We start from the raw sequence: 19,609 nt of genomic DNA, 5'->3' as shown, positions 1-19,609 counted from the left end.
CTGGTAGGAGAAGCAGAGAAGTGAAGCAGATCAGGTTGGTCCCACATCCATGTGTGGTAGATAAAAATTTAGGAAGGATATCTTGGGAGGAAGGAGTCCCAGCTCCACACCAGGCCCCCCAGCCCAGGGTTCCAAGACAGGAAGATAAGCCCCATAACATATGGCTGCAAAGACGAGTGGGGACTGAGTCAGTGAAAGAAACTTCTGGAGTCCCAACCAGTTCCTCTTAAAGAACCCACAAATAGACTTACTCAGACTCACTCCTTCTGAGCTCCCACACCAGGGTAGCAGCTTGAAAGGCACCATTGGCATATAGGGAGGAACTGAAGTGTCTGGCATCAAGGAAAGAGCTGGGGGACTGTTTTCTCCCAGACAGAAGGATGGGCAGAGGCCACTTTCCCTTTTCTGACCCCTCCCCTGACAGAGCCAGCAGGCTGGTGCCATCAACCTGAATAGCACTGTTTGCCCCACCCTAGTGAATCCCTGAGACTCCATCCCACCCAACTTATGGCCACCCTGGCTGCTTTTCCGTATGAATGGCTGGTCTTGGCTCATGCTGCACAACTTCCTAAATCCTCTCAAACAAGCAACAGCCAGCCTCCATGAGCCCTCAGCGCCTGTACCACTTGCTAAGTGGCCCCAGGCCCAGCCTAGAAGCAGCCAGCTTAGATTCACAGCTTGGATTCTCTTGGGAATCTCCAAGCCCGTTCAAAAGGAGCAGCCATCTCAGATTGCTTTATAGCTCAGGCAGGGTGGCCTGGGGCAAAACACAGGTGGGGGCTGACCTTGGCCTGCACCACCCAGGAAACCTCAGGGCCAGCACACCCAGTGGACAGCTACAGACCACGTAGGAGCTCCACCACCCGGCTCCTGCACAGCTGATCTTCCACGGTGGGTGGAGGTTGGTGGTCAGTGGGCAAAGCCAGTCCTTGTATCTGACTGGCCTGATAAATCAGTCCCATTGATCAGCCAACAGCAACCAAGGCTCAACTATAAGAGGAGGGTGTATTCAGCCCACAGAAAGGGCATACCTCAAGTACCCAGTTTGGGTGATAGGGGAGTCTGTGCCACTGGGACCCACTGGACACCTACTATGTTAGGTCACACTACCAAGACACGGAGTCACAGAAGCTCTAACACATAGAAACAAACGCAGAGGCTGCCAAAATGAGCAGACAAAAAAACATGGCCCAAATGAACGAATAGATCAAAACTCCAGAAAAAGAGATAAATGAAATGGAGATACGCAATCCAGCAGATGCAGAGTTCAGAACACTGGTAATAAGGATGCTCAAGGAACTTAGTGAGGACCTCAAGAGCATAAAAATGATCCAATCACAAATAAAGACATGCTAATTAAAATAAAGAACAATTTACAGGGAAACAACAGTAGAGTGGATAAAGCCAAGACTCAAATCAATGATTTGAACATAAGGAAGCAAAAAACAACCAATCAGAACAACAAGAAAAAAGAATCCAAAAAAATAAGGATAGTATAAGCAGCCTCTAGGACAACTTTAAGAGGTCCAACATTCACACCATAGGGGTGACAGAAGGAGAGGAGCAAGAGTAAGAAATTGGAAATCTATTTGAAAAAAATAATGAAAGAAAAATTTCCTAATTTGGTGAAGGAAATAGACATGCAAGTCCAGGAAACATAGAGTCCCTAACAAGATGGATGCAAAGAGGCCAACTCCAACACACATCATAATTAAAATGCTAAAGGTTAAAGATAAAGAGAGAATCTTAAAAGCAGCAAGAGAAAAGCAGTTACTTACCTGCAGGGAATTCCCATAAGACTATCCAATAGTCTAATGTAGTTCCCGTAAGCTGATTTCTCCAAAGAAACTTTGCAGACTAGAAGGGATTGGCAAGAAATATTCAAAGTCATAAAAAGCAGGGACCTACAGCCAAGATTGCTCAATCCAGCAAAGATACCATGTAGAGTCAAAGGGCAGATAAAGAGCTTCCCAGACAAAAAACTAAACCAAATCTTTATATATGAAATGTTAAAGGGACTTATTTAAGATAAAGAAGGTCAAAACTATGAACGATAAAATGGCAATACATACATATCTATCAACAACTGAATCTAAAAAACTAAGCAAGCAAGAACAGACAGAATCATGGATATAGAGAGCATTTTCATGGTTGCTAGACAGGAGGAGGTATGGGAGAATGGGTGAAAAGGTGAGGGGATTAAGAAGTACAAATAGGTAGTTGCAGTATAGGAAATGGAGTAGCCAAGGAAGCTACGCATGACCCATGGAGATGAACTGTATGGGGGCTGCCTGAGGGAGTCGGGGTGCCAGATGGAGGAGACCAAGGGGAAAAATTAGGGTAATTGTAATAGCATAATCCATAAAGCATAATTTTTTTAAAAGGAAAAAAGAAAATTGCTAAGAAAGTAGATCTTTGTTCTGGTTCATTTGTGTCAGTGGATTGAGCACTAGCCTACAAACCAAAAGTTTGCTGGTTCAATCCCCATTAAAGGACATGCCTGGGTTGTGGGCCAGGTCCCCAGTTGCAGACATGCAAGAGGCAACCAATGTTTCTCTCACACAATGATGTTTCTCCCCCCCTCTTTCTTCCTCCCTTCCCCTCTCTCTAAAAATGTATAAGTAAAACCTTTACCAAAAAAATTAAGAATTAAAGAAATGGTACGGTTAACTAAGCAATGATTTTTTTTAAGTACATTATAAGTTCTTACCACAAGAAAAAAAATTACAACTCTGTAAGGTGATGGATGTTAACTAAACTTATTGTGGTAATGATTTCTCAATATATACATTTATCAAATCATTATGTTGTATAACTTTAACTTGATATTATATGTCAATTATTGTCAATTAAACTGGGGGAAAGTTTTTTCTGAAATATGTCCATGTGTCTGTTAGGAGGAGACTGATACTTTTAAATATAATCCATGGACTAGAAGCACTGCCCTGACATGACACCCGGCACATGGTTAATTGTACAATATAACCATGTTATTTTACATATTCTTTAAAAAGTAGAATTCTGTGATTATGGTTCCACAGTTTGTAGGAACAAAAATTTATCACATCATGAATAACAATCAAAGGCTAAAAGCAATTAGTCTATTATAACTTTTTGGATTTGATTGCACAATAACAACAAAAAACAATGCGTTGTGGTTTCAGAAAGAGAGGCACATGTTAAATAGAAAAAAAATATGGTTAGTTCTGGCTGGCACAGTTTGGTTGGTTGGATCATAGGTCACAGGTTCAATTCCTGGTCAGGGCACACACCTAGGCTCAATCCCCAGTTGGGGTGCATACAAGAGGCAACCGATCAACATTTCTCTTTACATTAATGTTTCTCTCTTTCTCTCCCAGCTTCCCTTCTCTCTAAAAGCAATGGGGGAAAAAAATTTTCCAGTGAGGATTAAAAAAAAATGCTTAAATGATAACATTCCTTACGATACAGTCTAGCAGGTTTGGTATCAAGTTGTAGTGGAGAAATAATTTCCCACCATAATCACAAAGTAACTAAGTGATATATTTTTTTATTTGCTGATATGTATCCATAACGCTCATTTTAAAGCAAAGATTTTTATTTTTCTGGTGCCATCAAGTGGTAACATTATGAAGTGCTCTAGGGTTAAATGTAAATGACTTTGGACAAAAGAATCACACTGATGTGTTTTATCTACGTCAATTAAATACTAGCGATGTTTTAGCACAAAAAAAGTATGTAAAAAGAAAAGGAAAAAATAACAGAGCCCACTGTTTGCAACTTATCCCTATGTTAAACCCCCATCCAAAATAAAAGTTAAGACAAATACGGAAAATGAGTAGATTTTTAAGGCCAGAATGCTCTACTAGCAAATAAAAAACCCCAATAGGTTATGAAACTATTTGAAAAACAAGTTTGTATCAAAATGATATATATTGTATTATCAGTCAAACCAAGAGAAATGCTCCTTTCTGAAATTCCATTAACATGGCTGTAAAATAATTATTTTTAAGCCATAATCCCACTAGGACAAAGAGATTGAGAGAAAAGATAGGAGCAAGAAAACTGTAAATGAGGGGTGGTCATAGACTTGGAGAAACTCTAAAAAGCCGCCTGACATACCTGGCACTAAATCTCTCCCAAAGTGCAGGAACTGGTGGCACTAGCTAGCTGTGGACATGAAAGTGAAGGATTAAAAACAACAGATTTAGTCAAATTAGTTAAAAGGCCACTACATACACTTCCTCTTCTACTCCACACTGCACACGCTTCCTCTTCCACTCCATACAGCCAAGTATTCATCTTTACACCACGTTGGAAGCATGAAAGTTTAGATTCTAGGATGAGTACAACAGAATGCTTCTGGACTACAGGACGCAGGGCACGTTGAGGGTAGGAACAAAAACGTTTGTGACACAGGACACTGTGGTATCTGAATGACACTAACAAGTCCAAGACCACTAAACAATGATGAAAAGGGTAATTTTCTGGAAAAGAAAACCATGGGAAGAAGGTCCCATCAAACTTTGGTTTCTGTCTAGGAAGTCACGTCACTAGCTGCAGCCAGCTTCACTCTGCTTCTACAAGGAAAGGGAACAAGTAAACAAAGACTGATGCTTGAAATAGACCTAAGTTCTTTACCAACTTCAGTAACATTTAACTCCACATGCCTCATCTCAGCCCCATTCATTAGTTGAGAATTTACTGCAACTAAACAACAAAGAATAAAACAGTAGGCAAATCCCAGAACCTTTTACACTCTTAGTTAAAAGCCCACGTCACCTTGTCTATTCAGGCCACCGAGACTTAATGCTGTAAAGCATCTCTGTGAACCCTCCTGAGAGAGACGAAAGCTGATGAACACTGACCATGTCAGGAAAAAAAATTATTATTCATAATAGAGTCTTAGAGACTTGATTATTTAAATCCTATTTTGTTGATTAATTGATCAAAGTATATAGTTCAGTATACCTGATACTGCCATGTAACCAGAGGTATGTATCCACATTTAGGTCATTTAATCTTCAGTAATTTCTCATTTTCAGTGTTTTTACATAGCATTATAACATAAGACATAGTTACATGTATACACTTTTTTCCCAGGTGCCAACATAAGAAATATTAATACAGGTAAAACTGTACCTTGAACACCTTCTAGGAGTAAATCGACTCCCTTCCTATAAAAATCGGAAGCAGCTTCATAGTCATCTTCTTCTTCCTTTTTTAAAGCCAGCTTTATTAGTTCTCCTGCTTTCTCCAAATAATCTCTCTTGCCAAGCTTGGATTTTAAACTGCCAGGAAAGAGGCTACGATTTTCCCGTTCTTCTTCTGTTTTGTTCGGTTCGCTGTCAGAAGCAACAGCCCCTAGTGCTGAAGTATCCGAAGAAAGATTGAGACCGAAAGTTCTAATGGGAGAATTTTGATTGGAAGCCATTCCATCATCTAACTCAGCAAGAGAATCCACGTCAACAGTAAGAGAGACCAGGTCACTATCACTGGAGAAGCCTGGAAATATGATCACAACAGTAAACATATTAAAATGAGATTCGGCCAAAAGAAAACAAATCATGCCAACTATTCATTTTTTCATTCTATCCAAGTCAATTAGGAAGGCTGTAATTTACTGATGGAAGTTAGTGTCTAGCAAAATGTTTCAGCTCAGATCATTCATTTTTGTACCTTTGGTAACTCTGGAAGACCACTCCTTGCCTTACTTATCACACTAAAACTGGAGACAAGCCTTTGTTTAGCCTTGGCGTCAAAAACAGCCTTTACCACAAGATCTTGTAAACCATTTTTAGAAAGCTGATGTTTGTACATACAGGTGCTATGAACAATAATATCATGAGAAAGGGAAACGAGTAAGAGCTTTAGAGTAAGTAAAAAAAAAAAGTTCTTGAAACCCAGCTCTTAAAATTTGTTGTGTGACCAACAGTAAGTTACTTAATAGTATTACTTATTATTCAGGGCATTAAATGAGGGGAAAAGTGAATGCATATGAAGCATATAGACTATCACTAAGTTATATCCCTTATGTCAATTATATAATAATTATTTAATTATTAGATGATATATACTCAGAGGTGTGATTTTAGGTCACCATCCGCATCTGGAAAATGTATGTCATTTTTTTTAAAGACCTGAATTTAAAAAATTTTTTGTTTCAGCCTCTTCCACAGCTTTTGGAAAGAGTTTGGTCCGTATTCATATATTACTTTTCTGACAGAAAATCAATAAGTGCTATAGAAATTGGTAGCAATGAAAATTAGTTCTACCATTTCATATAACTGACTTCACGGTAAATGAGCATGATCTACAATAGCAGTTGTTAATCTTTTTGGTCTAAAAACCTCCCTTTACATTCTTAAAAACGATTGATGATCTCAAAGAAATTCTGTTATGTGGATTATATCTGTAAATAGTTACCAATCTGGATATTTAAAAAACAGACTTAAAAATTTTGATTAAACATTAAGCCCATTCCATGTTAACATAATTTTTATTTTTAAAAAGTGTATTTTCCAAAACAAAAAATACTTAGGAAAGTGGTACTCTTTTACATCTCTGCCAATCTTGATAACAGAAGATGGCTAGATTCTCCTATCCAGTCCTCAGTGTATTGTTAGATGTTGTTCTGGTTACAAGATTTGAATAAAATGTTACATAGAGATGTAACTGAAAACAGAGTAAATGTTTTAGTAGCCTTTTTAAATAACTGTGGATGTTGCCTTTTGATACTACACCAAAACTTAGTGAGTGGTTTTATCTTAAAGCTTAGTTGTTGTATAGAACATAAATTCTTACCAATAAAATTTCTGTTGCTGTTAAACTCAAATCTATTGGTCTGTCTCACACTGAATGGATCTTTTTATCCATCATGAGTTTGTAACAACACATATTGGTCATTTTGAAAATACTGGTTCCCAGAGTTACACAGATCTTCCAAATGATGACATATTCCATATTACAATATTGCCCCAAAAACCACATTTGTTAACCACATTTGTTACTATCACCATCAATTTCACCAGAAAATTCTTTAAATATTATAAAACTGTCAAGCTCAAAGTAAGAGAAACAAGTTCTCCAAAATTCTAATTCTGAGTTGCAAAACTGAATTTTATCAGTGGCAACAAATAGGGTCAGTTGTTTTCCCTTCAGTGTCAGCTTGCTCCGTTTACTTTTGAAAAAATATTTGCCAGACTTCTGGTTAAGATGGTAACATAGGCAGACATGCCTTGTCTCTTCAAACAACCACATCAAAATTACAACTAAAATATAGAACAACCATCACTCAGAACCATCAGAAATCAAGTTGAATGGAAGTCTGACAACACAGAATTAAAGAAATCACACCCATCCAGACTGGTAGGAGGGGCGCAGACACGAATCGGCTAGTCCCATACCCTGTGTGGTGGAAAAAATTCGTGATGGGTATCTTGGGAGTGAGGGGCCCCAGTCCCACACCAGGACCCCCAGCCCAGGGTTCCAGTGCCAGGAAAATAAGTCCCCACAAATTCTAGCTTCAAAACCAGCAGGAATTGAGCCAGTGGAAGAAATTTCTCGAGTCCAAGCAGTTCCTCTCAATCCACACATGGACTCACTTACTCAGAATCATTCCCTCTGAGCTCCAGCACCAGGGTGGCAGTGGCACACCGGGAGAGGCTGAATTGTCTGGCATCAGGATGAACAGAATCCATTGTCCCTTTTTTGAGCCCTATCCCACGCAGAGCCACAGAGCAGCCAGGCTAGTGTCATATCTGAGACTCCATCAACCTGGCTAACACTGTTTGATCTGACAAGGAGATCCCCAAAGACTCCGCCCCACCCAACTTACAGGCCCATCCAAGCTGCATTTCCATATGAATGGCTGGTCTAGGCTCACACTGTACAACTTCCTAAATCCTCTCAAACAAGCAACAGCGGGTTTCAGTGAGCCCCAGGCGCTGCACTAGCAGCAGCGAGCCTAGATTCACAGCCTGGCTTCGCCTGGGAGTCTCCAAGCCCAGCACAAGAAGCAGCCATCTCAGACTGCTTTACAGCTCAGGCAGGGAGGCCCGTGGCAAAACAGAGGTGGGGGCTGACCTTGGCCTGCACCACCCAGGAAACCCCAGGGCAAGCACACCCAGTGGACAGCTACAGACCACGCAGGAGCTCCTGCACAGCTGATTCTCCATGGAGGGCAGAGGTTGGTGGTCAGAGGTCACAGCCAATCCTTGTAGCTGACTGGCCTGGGTAAATCCCTCCCGTTGATCAGCCAACAGCAACCAAGGCTCAACTACAAGAGGAAGTTGCATTCAGCCCACATGAGGGGCACAATTCGAGCACCCAGTTGAGTTATAGAGGAGGCTGTGCCACTGGAACCTACAGCACACCCACTATATTAGGCCACACTTCCAGTACATAGAATCATAACAGCTCTACCTAATACATATAAACAAACACAGAGAGGCTGCCCAATCAAGGACACAAAGAAGCATGGCCCAAATGAAAGAACAGATCAAAACTCCAGAAAAAGAGCTAAATTAAATGGAGATAAACAATCTATCCGATACAGAAGTCAAAACACTGGTTATAAGGATGCTCAAGGAACTTATTGAGGACCTCAACAGCTTAAAAAAGACCCAGTCAGAAACAAAGGATACACTAACTGAAATAAAGAACAAACAACAGTACAGTAGATGAGGCCAAGAATCAAATCAATGATTTGAACATAAGGAAGCAAAAAACAACCAATCAGAACAAGAAGAAGAAAAAAAGAATCCAAAAAAATGAAGGTAGTATAAGCAGCCTCTGGGACAACTTCAAGAGGTCCAACATTTGCACCACAGGAGTGCTAGAAGGAGAGAAGCAAGGGTAAGAAACTGGCAATCTATTTGAAAAAATAGTGAAAGAAAACATCCCTAATTTGGTGAAGGAAATAGACATGCAAGTCCAGGAAGCACAGAGTCCTAAACAAGATGGATGCAAAGAGGCCCACTCCAAGACACATCATAATTAAAATGCTAAAGGTTAAAGATAAAAAGGGAATCTTAAAAGCAGCAAGAGAAAAGCAGTTAGTTACCTACAGGGGAGTTCCCATAAGACTAACAGCTGATTTCTCCAAAGAAACTTTGCAAGCTAAAAGGGACTAGCAAGAAATATTCAAAGTCATGAAATGCAGTGACCTACAGCCCACGAGCTCACCAGCAAAGCTATCATTTAGAATCAAAGGGCAGATAAAGGGTTTTCCCCCCACAAGAAAAAACTAAGGGAGTTCATTAACACCAAACCATTATTATATGAAATGTTAAAGGGACTTAATTTAAGAAAAAGAAGATGATCAAACCCTGGCTGGTGTTGCTCAGTGGAGTGAGCACCGGCCTGAGAACTCAAGGGTCACTGGTTCAATTCCAGTCAGGGCACATGCCTGGGTTGCAGCCGAGTCTCCAGGTGGGAGCATGGAAGAGGCAACCACCTATGTTTCTCTCACTCTCTTTCTCCCTCTCTCCCCCTCTATCTGAAAATAAATAAGTAAAAATATTTAAATATATACATATATAAAAAACAACTATGAACAATAAAATGGCAAACATATATAGCTGTCAACAATTGAATCTAAAAAACTAAGCAAACACGAAGAACAGAGAGAGATTCATGGATGGAGACAGTTTTGATGGTTTCCAGATGGGAGATGGGTGTAGGGGAACAGGTGAAGAGGTGAGGGGATTAGTCACAGAATAGCCATAGGGATACAAAGTACAGTATAGGACATGGGGTAGCCAAAGAGCTTACCCACATGTCCCATAGGCATGAACAACAGTGTGGGGAGTGCCTGAGGGAGTGGGGCGTGCTGGGTGAAAGGGGGCAAAGAGGAACAAAATCGGGACAACTGTAATAGCATAATCAATGAAATATAATTTTAAAAGAATAAAAATTTTAAAAATATTTTAAAAAGAAGAATTTGCCAAATTCCCAAGTCTGCATAATGATAACTTGTCTGTGAATCAACCCTTTAAACAAAAATGGTGTTACAGCAACAAAGCAGCTGGTTCATGGCACAAACGACTGCACAAGCGCTTTTCCTCTGGACAACCAGACAGCCATGGTAGCTCAGTGCGCGGAAGTGTTCTGTGTCTACTTCCATTGCGTCTCACAGAATATCAAAAAGCATGTAGCCAAAGAGGGAGATGTAATACAATTACCCTTTACTGCTTTATCAAGGACACTCTTAGCCCTGGCACTACTGCAAGTACATGCCATGACCACGGTTACAGGCTGGGGTCACTATCTTGACTCACGCCCCAGCACAGCAGCAGTTTTACCACCATTGTTTTTGCATCATCGGTGACGATATCAATCAACACAGCAAAAAACGTAAGTCATTTCCTAGACGATTAACAAAATATTTCTGCCTTGGGACTCCCTGAAAAGATCTCGAGAATACCTAGGGGTCTAAAGACCACATTTTGAGAGCCACAGATCTATAAAATCAAGAAAGACTGGCAACTGGGTTATGTAAAAGTTAGTCTTGGAAACAGCTATGAGAGCTGCAACACCCTTGAATACTGGTTGCCAAGTTTCTCAGAAAACCCAGTATATTAAGAAGGAAATTATTTCCTGAGGAACTCAAAATTAAAGGTGAATTAGACTACAATTCTAGACCAGGGACCAGCTAACCTTTCTGAGGGCCAGGGAGCGACTATTTCAGGCTCTGCAGGGCATCTCTCACAGCTCTTCAGCACGGCTGGGATAGCACAAAAGCTGCCGCGGACAATATGTGAATGAATACGCGGGGTTGTGTTCCAATAAAACTTTATTTATAGATGTTGAAATTTGAATCCCATATAATTTACACAGGTCACAAAAAAATTCTTTTGAATTTTGTCAACCATTTAAAAATATAAAAGCCACTCTTAGCATTTAGATCAGCCAAAAACAGATGGCAGGCCAGATCCGGCCCACAGGCTATACTTTGTCAACTCCTATTACAGATTCAAATTGAGAACTTCATATCAAATAAAGTAAGTTAGGGTAAAAACTTGTTAGTGGCAGCTAAACTCAAATTTCTCATCAGCTTTAGACATGACTTTGGCATCCTGTCAATATATTTTGATTTCAGTGTTTTTCTTTCAAATCCTCAGAATGCCCATAAAGAACTAATTCTTTTAATTTTTTAATTGTTTTCAATTTATTGGGGGTGGCACTAGTTAACAGAATTATACAAGTTTCAGGTGAAAATCCCAAAACACATCATCTGTACGCTGTGCTGTGTTCACAACCCCGAGCCAAGTCTCCTTCCATCACCACTTACCCCCCTTCCCTCTTCCACCTCCTCCCACCCCTCAAGAACTAAATTTGAGGCCAACCTTCCAGTTATAAAATATGTTAAGGCATGGGGATTATGTACAGCATGGCAACTCTACTTAATAACCCTGTATTTGGAAATTGCTCAGGGTACATCTTAGAAGTCCTCATCACAAGGAAAATATCTCTAACCATGGATGGTGACACATGCCATCTAGACTTACTGCGGTGATCATTTCGCAACACAGCTGGACCCTTGAAAAACAAGGGGGTAAAGGGCACCAACCCCCACCCTGTGCATTTGAAAATACACATGTAACTTTTGATTCCCCAAAACTTAACTACAGTCCCTCAGTATCCATAGAGGATTGAGTCCAAGACCTCCTGCAGATACCAAAACCCACGTACCTTACGCCCCTTACGTAGAATGGCACAGAACAACGCATGCAGTCAGCCCTTTGCATCCTCAAATTCCCAACCTCGATGAAAAAGTTTTCAATCCGCAGTTGGTTGAACCTATACATGCACAACCTGGGGATATGAAGGGCTAACTAACCATATATTTACTTTTTAAAAAATCTGCATGACCCACACAGTTTAAGCCTGTGTTATTCAACGGTCAACTGGGTACAAATATTCAACCATTATGTTGTACAACTGCAACTAATATGATGTTGTTATGTCAATTATACCTCAATAAAATCAATATAGAGATAGATACAGGCAGAATTAATTTTAATGCCTTAAAAGCAATAGATTTCATTAAATGCATAATCTATGATTAGATTCAGTGAACTTAGTGAAAATCTCTTCAATTTTGACATTTTAACTGTACAGACATTACTTCAAAATCAAAATCTTTTTCAGCAATCTACAAAATTATCTACTGTTCTGAGAAATATATATATACTTCATGAGATTTTTTTTTAATAATTTTTAAATATTTTATGTATTTCAATGACAATTTATTTTCTTAAATGTTATCATTATATGACCTAGCCCACTGAAATTAATACCCAAAAAGACAAAGTTAAAATTTTTTTTTGGTTTGTACAGCTAATCACAAAGGAAAGGAAATGCTGTCAGAGATCTTTTGTCGGCTCTCCCGTGTCTTGTCACTATAACCTTCACATCATATATCACACTGCACTGTTTCATCCTTTGCCTGATTTTCCTTTCTAAGCAGAACAATAACACCAAAGGGCAAGAGGGTAAAGTTATGTACGCTCAGTTTCTTAGCTTTTGACCACAAAAATCTAGTGCCATGGTCATATTTCCTCTTACCTTTCCAACTTTATTTTATTAGCAAAGGAAGCCACAATTAAATGAAATTAGATCAGAAAAGTAAGACCATAATAATAATAAGGGAGAAAGTCAGGTAACAAAATAAAGTAAGAAGTAAATATTGTATACAAATTGTTTCAATTTCTACCTAATTCTAAATGAATAATCTTTCAAAGAAAACAAGCAAATAAAAACTAATGGGTTAGGAAGAGGATTTTTTTTAGCCTAACAGGAAGAAGCAAAAGGAAATGAAAAGACTTCTTGTTTAACCTTTTTGGATGACAAGTTGGCGATACATATCAGATGCAAAAAAGTGTTTATATCTTTGACCAAGAAATTTAGCAATTTATAACAAAAACAATCAGAGATATGAAAAAAGGTCTTTATGTAAGACTATCCACCACAAAAAAAAGTGAAATTTTTGCAATAACAAATTTCTAATAATAGGAGATTGTGGTTTATACCTATAATAAAATATCATACAGCTATTAAAAAGTATGTTATAGAAGGATGTTTAAACTATTCACAATATTATGTGAGAATGGAAAACTGCAAAGCAGTATATATATACACACACACACACACACACACACACTCTATATAATATATATGTATATATGTACATATAGCACATACTATAGTGTTAAGTTAAGAACACACACAGAAAAAAGGCTAGAAAGGCACACTAAACACCAAAAGTAATTTTCTCTGTATGGTATGATTACAGATGATACTAATCATATTCCTTGCATGTGTATGGCAAGCCCTTAAGGCACTGTACATGAAAACTACCAGAGGAGATTCAGCAAGGACTAAAACTGGGAATTTGAGCATAAAGATATGATACACAGTCATCATTTATGAAATACTGACCTGTATAAATTATCCAGCAGCCAGTGCCCAGGAATTCCTAACTTAAGAGAGAGAAGATAGAAATGATATAAAGACGGATCTGCTTAAAGCACACTAACCCCTGACACTTCCCTGCCTATCCTCCTCCTTTAAGTTTCCTCTTCGGTGCACCCTACCACACCTAAGAAGCCCGACCCCACCCTACCTGCTCAGCTGCGCACTGCCGCTCACCGTCTTCTCCCGTAATCTCTGCTCCTCTTCCACTGTTAGACATTTTCTAAATTCCCTTCTTCTCAATGAAGTACTCCCCAAACAGTAAAAAGTCAAGTGATACATATACAATAACTAGTTTACTCCTTTATATCCTTAATATATCTACTTAAAAGAGTGCTTGCTCAAGTCCTGGGAATCACAGGCCTGTCATTCAACCTTTTTTATACACATCTAAATACCCCAGGAAGTGGAGACCAGCTCCCTATCCCCAGGAAGAAAGCTGACAAGTAAGATACAGGAAGCAGCAAATAAGAAGTTCTCAGAGAAGACGAGCAGGAAGAAAACTGTGGATAAGGCAGAGCAACAACTGACAATACAGAGGCTACGTGTCAAAAGCTAAACCAACCTGAAGTCAATCCATGTTTAAAGGGGCCCCCTGGGCCATCATAAGAGTAAAAGGTTCATCCTTCACCAACGCCATCAAGTCAAAAACCTAAGCTTTTCCCGGAAAAGACAAGGGCAGGGGGGTGGGATGGGGAGTCAAAGGGTCTATGAAAGCGTTCTGCCTCCAGATTCATTTCACAGACATTCAAGTCTCAGGGCTATTAGAGGGCCCCAGGTGACTGGTTAAAAAGCAGCTACAGACATGAGGGGTTTATTTAGCAACCCAGTCCACCTGCCCACCCTCACCTTCTATGCTTTGAACTGCTCAGAGTAGGGCAGTATAGTGCAATCTGTCTAGGACACCATCTCTGCAAGACAAGCACCAGGGGAAAAGGTTGAGTAGCCACAGAATAAATCTTTATACTATAAACTATCAGATATCTGTATTTGAAGACCATCTGCAAAAAGATACCCGTTTTCTTTAGAACAACAGGTGGTCTCTCATGGTCGACTATATATAAAATACATGGCCTCGTTATTACTAGCGATAGCTTTCGCTGAGCCCTGAGGCCCACATATTGCCAGTCAACAAAAGGGAATTTCACTTTTCCTAGTAGCAATGACTCCTGCTTCTCACACAAAGCAGGATATCTAGCCAGCAGGACAAAGGTCACCTGAGATAGAAGAAATACATTATCAGCCTCCATCAAGAAACAAGCCCTTATAAATATGATTTTAAATGAATATCTAAATCTAAAATAGTTAAGATTATTATGCTAGTGAAGATTCCTATACTTGATTACCAACTTGTCATTTAATAATAGCTATTGCTACTGAAAGAACAATTCCACTGATATTTCACATGTTTATACGGTCCTTGGGACAGGTCTATGTCTCACCCTTGAAATTTTATGAAAATGGCACCAGCATATCTACTGTATATTTGGTGAAAAACAGAATGAGCTCAGAAAACAATACATTCATCATAATTACAACCCCAATACTGTTATCTTATCATGAACAACAAAGATCTATGCACTGGCTTCCCTTTCTACCCAATGAACTTTTTATGCTGCTACTCTCCACAATTATTCTCTGCAAATCACAGCTGTTTGTTACCAGCACACAAGTAGCTCACAATGAACCTTCTATACCAAATGCATATTCTCTCTTCCTCTCCATAAAATTAAATCTCTTCATTTCACAAAAAATAGTTCTGTGACTGCTATTCAATAACGGGAGTGCCTTGACTGCCTTATGCACATGGCTTACCTTCTCTGAAACTCCAATTTTAACTGTAGACTAAGATTTATCTGTATGTTCCCTAATGTTCCTTTTACTCTAAAACCCATTCCCATGACATAGCATAACTTTTTATTTGCCTCACCCAACCCCTAAAGCCATAATTTCAACATTATCCTCAATAACCTCAGGGTTGTAAGAGTCAATATTTATAATTTGTATAATTTGTTTTATATGCACATACACATACAATGACACATTCTCATTTGTATTCTCTTGAGAATAACGACCCATTCTTCTTTCTATTTATTTTAAGCTCCCTTATCAAAGAAAATTCTACTAATAAAGAACAGTGAAAAAAAGTTAAGTAGATAAGAAAAAGGAACTTCAAACTTAATAAGTATACTCTAATATAATGGAGGGCCCAGACTAATTCCAGTAACAATATTTGGAGTTCTCATGGTGCCATCTAGTGGACATTTGCTATAAATTCTACTTAAATATTTTGACTTGCATACTTTATCATCTTACATTACCAGTAGTGCATAGATTTTAAATTTATGTTAAATATATACTTAGGTTATTAAGTTGCCAATAAACTGAAGAATATTCCTTTTTAAAATGACCCTGCCTCAAAGCATCAACTTTAAGTCAACTAAATGAAAATAACACAAATAATAAAAAGTAAAAGAATATATAATAAAAAGGTATTTTCATACAGAACTTTTTTCAAAGTTAAGTAATTATAGCTTTCCAATTAGTCCTCCCAACATTATGGGCACATGTAATGTCTTAAATATAATCTACGTTATTCAATTTCACACATATAATCTTCATGTTTATCTACAAAATGGAAAAAATGATTAACCTATCATCAAATAAAAACACAAATCTTGCACTGAGAGTTATTTTCTGAGTTCCCGCACATGCACCAGCAATAGATGCCATTATCCTCAAAATGCGCAGATCATTTACTCTAGAATGGCTAATTCAAGACAGCATAAGAAATCCTTTCTTAAGTCTACAATTGTTAGAATAAGCACTTAGGAGAAGTTCCTAAAACACAATTTACAGGTTTAAAAAAAAAAAAGGCAGATTTGAGATTTGACTACTCCGGGAGACATTTAAGAATAGTCACTCTTAAGATCTGCTACATATAAGAAGTTGATCTTTCAATTTGTATTTGTGGTTATGATCACCTAATTATTTTCTCTTATTTGCTGCATACACCTGGAAAATGTCCCTCCCAGAACTGCAAAGGAAATAAAGTAATGTATTAGGAAGAGGAAATGACACAGGTTCCCAGATGAGACTATACCAACATCAAAGGCTCCAGTATCAAGGCCAGCATGGCAGTAAAGCAACCTGCATCCTTCAAACAGGCCAACAGATGAGAGAAACATGTCAAGAAGCTCGAGTCCCATGCAGCATTCCGGCCAGGTTTTCACAAATGTCAGTAACTTCATAGCTAACTTTAATCCAACGAATGATGAAAGTTTACAAAGGAAATAAGATGTTAACAATCAATTGAACCTTTCTTCTGTGAGAAAATATATAGCTTAATTTCTCTGAACAAAGAAGATTAAGAGTAACTCAGCATTTCATTTTAAAAACATAAAACAGTATTTTTATCTAAAAACCTACTGAATAACTTTATAATTTTCAACTTCATATTAAATAAAATATATTTACCAGTTAATTACCAAATTATTGGTTTTATGAAACCTTACAAGCGTTTCCTCTATCTCACTATACTATAAAATAAGGCTAAACCACTACAGCATCTCTTTATGTTTTCCTGGGGAAACTTTCTTTCAAGGTAACTTAAAATGTGTTGATTGCATTTTTATGGTACTAATAAAAATAATGATCCCTTAGCCTCTACATCTGTTCTCTGAGAGGCGATAGACTTGCCATGTCATTCTAACTCTACCTGAAGGACCTTGAAACAGCAGACTAGATATTAAGATTTGCCCTTCTGGATCATTCCGCTGGCAAACTAAATCACAAGTATGAAAAATGAATTTACCTTCAAAACACCGCTTAAAACACTGCACTCAGAGGAGCTGTTACAGAGTGAATCACCCCCTCACATTCTGGCTCTAAATCCAACCCACAGGCTCGTGCCAACCACAATCCCTCTACAACCCTCCATTTCGCTGCATACCTGTGGGGCTTGGCGGGCTGCCGGCGCTTCCTGCTCTTGCTACTAGAGGCCCTATCGTTGTCTCTAGGGTTTGCAGACCTTCCAGTATGAAAGTAAATCTTACCCTTGCCCAGTATGGCAGACAGTCTCATGACACTTAAAAGTCCTTCCCCCTCTCAAATAGCAGTAAGTCTGTAAACTGTCTGACATGCTGATCTGTATTTGTCAATAAGGCGTCTTTCAGCAGGATTAATTAGCCAGACATGAAGGCTTGCAAAGGAAGAGGGTAAAAAACATGAGCATTCACGACATTTCCAGTTCCATGTTTTCCCTTCTTAGTGGACCACAGCATATTTTAGAGATGGCAAGATTGTTGGAAAACTAAACTCTGCCCTGAAAGGATGAAATGTCACTATTACTTTTAGGTATCATAAGTCTTTTCCTGAGTTTTTAATAAAAATGTTGCACCCAATTTCTCTCACAAAAGCATATTCCTAAAAAAAGAAATCCTTCCAAAGAAAACCCATCTTTGTGAAACTTCGAGGGTAAATTCTGAAACGACTGTTTTAGGTGGGCAGCCCACACTGCCCAGTCTGTCCCAAACAGGCCGGGTTTATGCCTGTTGTCTTACTGTGCTTCACAGCATCCTCTTTAATTCCCAGAAGTCTCCCAGACTGGACAATATGATACTAACTCACCTTAGCTTTAGGGTGTATCTCCTTTAACATGAATACAGCCACGTTTTACCCAGAATAGCTTTGCATCTTTTAGAACACCATCCCAAGAAAAGTCTTTCCTAATAATAATGCCCCTACTTTCCCTCGACTACAGTGAAGGACAAAAGGTCTCTGCGCTGCTCCCGTCCCTGACTAACTTTACACTAAAACACGCCCCTGAAACACCCTTCTCTCACACGGCTGATGCCCACCTAGCAACATAGGCTTTTCATGGCTGTCAACAGAATATAGCCATTCCCAAATCACACACACAACCTTCGCTTCCTGTATCACAAAACAAAAAGAGAAAAAGAAAGCTTTCTTCAGTTTCCAAGAGGTGTACTCCTCATTGAATACTCTCCCACAAATATTTTTAACTGTCCTACTTGTCCTCTACTAAACATCATCAAATCAGCACATTTTACAGGTAGAAAAGACACTCTCCCTCTCTCAGGAGGAGGGTATCACTGAGGCAACAACCTGATCAGGTTATCCCAGACAAGTCATCTTCCAAGGGGACTGGTTCTAGGAGAATCACACTGGGCACTCAATGGAGACCCTGGGCCTGAGGGTCCCAAACATTACACAGAACACTGGGTATAAGTTAATGAACTTCACTTTTAAGTCAATGGGAGCCACCATGAAAAACAAAGAAGTTAATCACTTCTCAATACAGTAGAACCAAAAGAAAAATATATTTAAGTGCATCAACCCACCCAGTGGATGGGAACTTGTTGCTCCTGCCAAGTCAAGATGGGACTTTACTGCAGTAGCTCCATGTCAATATGTCTGTCAACATAGGACATCTGTGCATAGGTCCCTGAGAAACGGCGCTGCAGCGAGATGGCCACCTCCCACGTTTAGTTTCAAAAAGCGCCCTCCCCTAGTAAAATCTCCTACTTAGGAAAGAGAGGAAGAAATAGTATCTAGTCAGTGATTTTACTTGTATATAAACCAGACCTAAGCTGAATCAAACAAATCTAATTACCTATGTTTAAAGACTCCCCCATCCCTGGTCCCCAAATCTCTTTTTTTTTTAATTCCAAAATCTTCCCTGAAAGAAAACCAGCAAGAGAAATCCAAAAATCCAAACATGTATGTATTTTTAATCTTCATAAAAATTCAACAATGACTTAACAAAGGAATAAAACAACAGATTAAGCATTATTAAATAAAAGTGATTAAAAGTACAAAAATTGCTTTGGTTTAAACTCATGTTATCTTAAAAGATATCAAAAAGACTAACACTGCCTTAGATTTTTTTTTCTGGGTACACGACTAAACTTTTAAAGCCAGTCTTGAAATTAACTGTCTAAAAGTCAGATGCTGCTACAGAAACTTAATAAGCAAGGCATTCTTATCCTAAAGAATACAAATTCTGAGCATTCATCATACCACATTTCATCAAATCTAAGATGTCACTAATTGTAGGAGGAATCATTCATTACCTTATACATCACTAAGAAAGAGAAAAAGCTTTCAATTAGATGCAAGGTATAATCAATCC

General features: G+C 38.8%; 1 protein-coding gene across 4 annotated transcripts in view; it reads right to left on the bottom strand.

Moving 5' to 3' along the window:
* The window catches only part of RPS6KC1 (ribosomal protein S6 kinase C1), a 149,902-nt gene that overhangs the window by 97,481 nt on the left and 32,812 nt on the right, over positions 1-19,609 (bottom strand). For 3 of the 4 annotated variants that reach the window (XM_054587629.1, XM_054587628.1, XM_054587627.1), the window contains exon 6: positions 5,122-5,484. The exons of the other annotated variant lie outside the window; for it this stretch is intronic. In XM_054587629.1, coding sequence (XP_054443604.1) covers positions 5,122-5,484 — 363 coding nt within the window. The remainder of the gene's footprint in view (positions 1-5,121; positions 5,485-19,609) is intronic. 4 annotated transcript variants of the gene reach the window in all.

Source organism: Pteronotus mesoamericanus, unplaced genomic scaffold, assembly GCF_021234165.1.
Source record: "Pteronotus mesoamericanus isolate MK-2021 breed Mesoamerican mustached bat unplaced genomic scaffold, CSHL_Meso_final scaffold_1186, whole genome shotgun sequence".
Classification (NCBI taxonomy): Eukaryota; Metazoa; Chordata; class Mammalia; order Chiroptera; family Mormoopidae; genus Pteronotus; species Pteronotus mesoamericanus.
The sequence above is the reverse complement of the archived record's forward strand: the minus strand, read 5'-3'. Positions and strand labels throughout refer to the sequence as shown.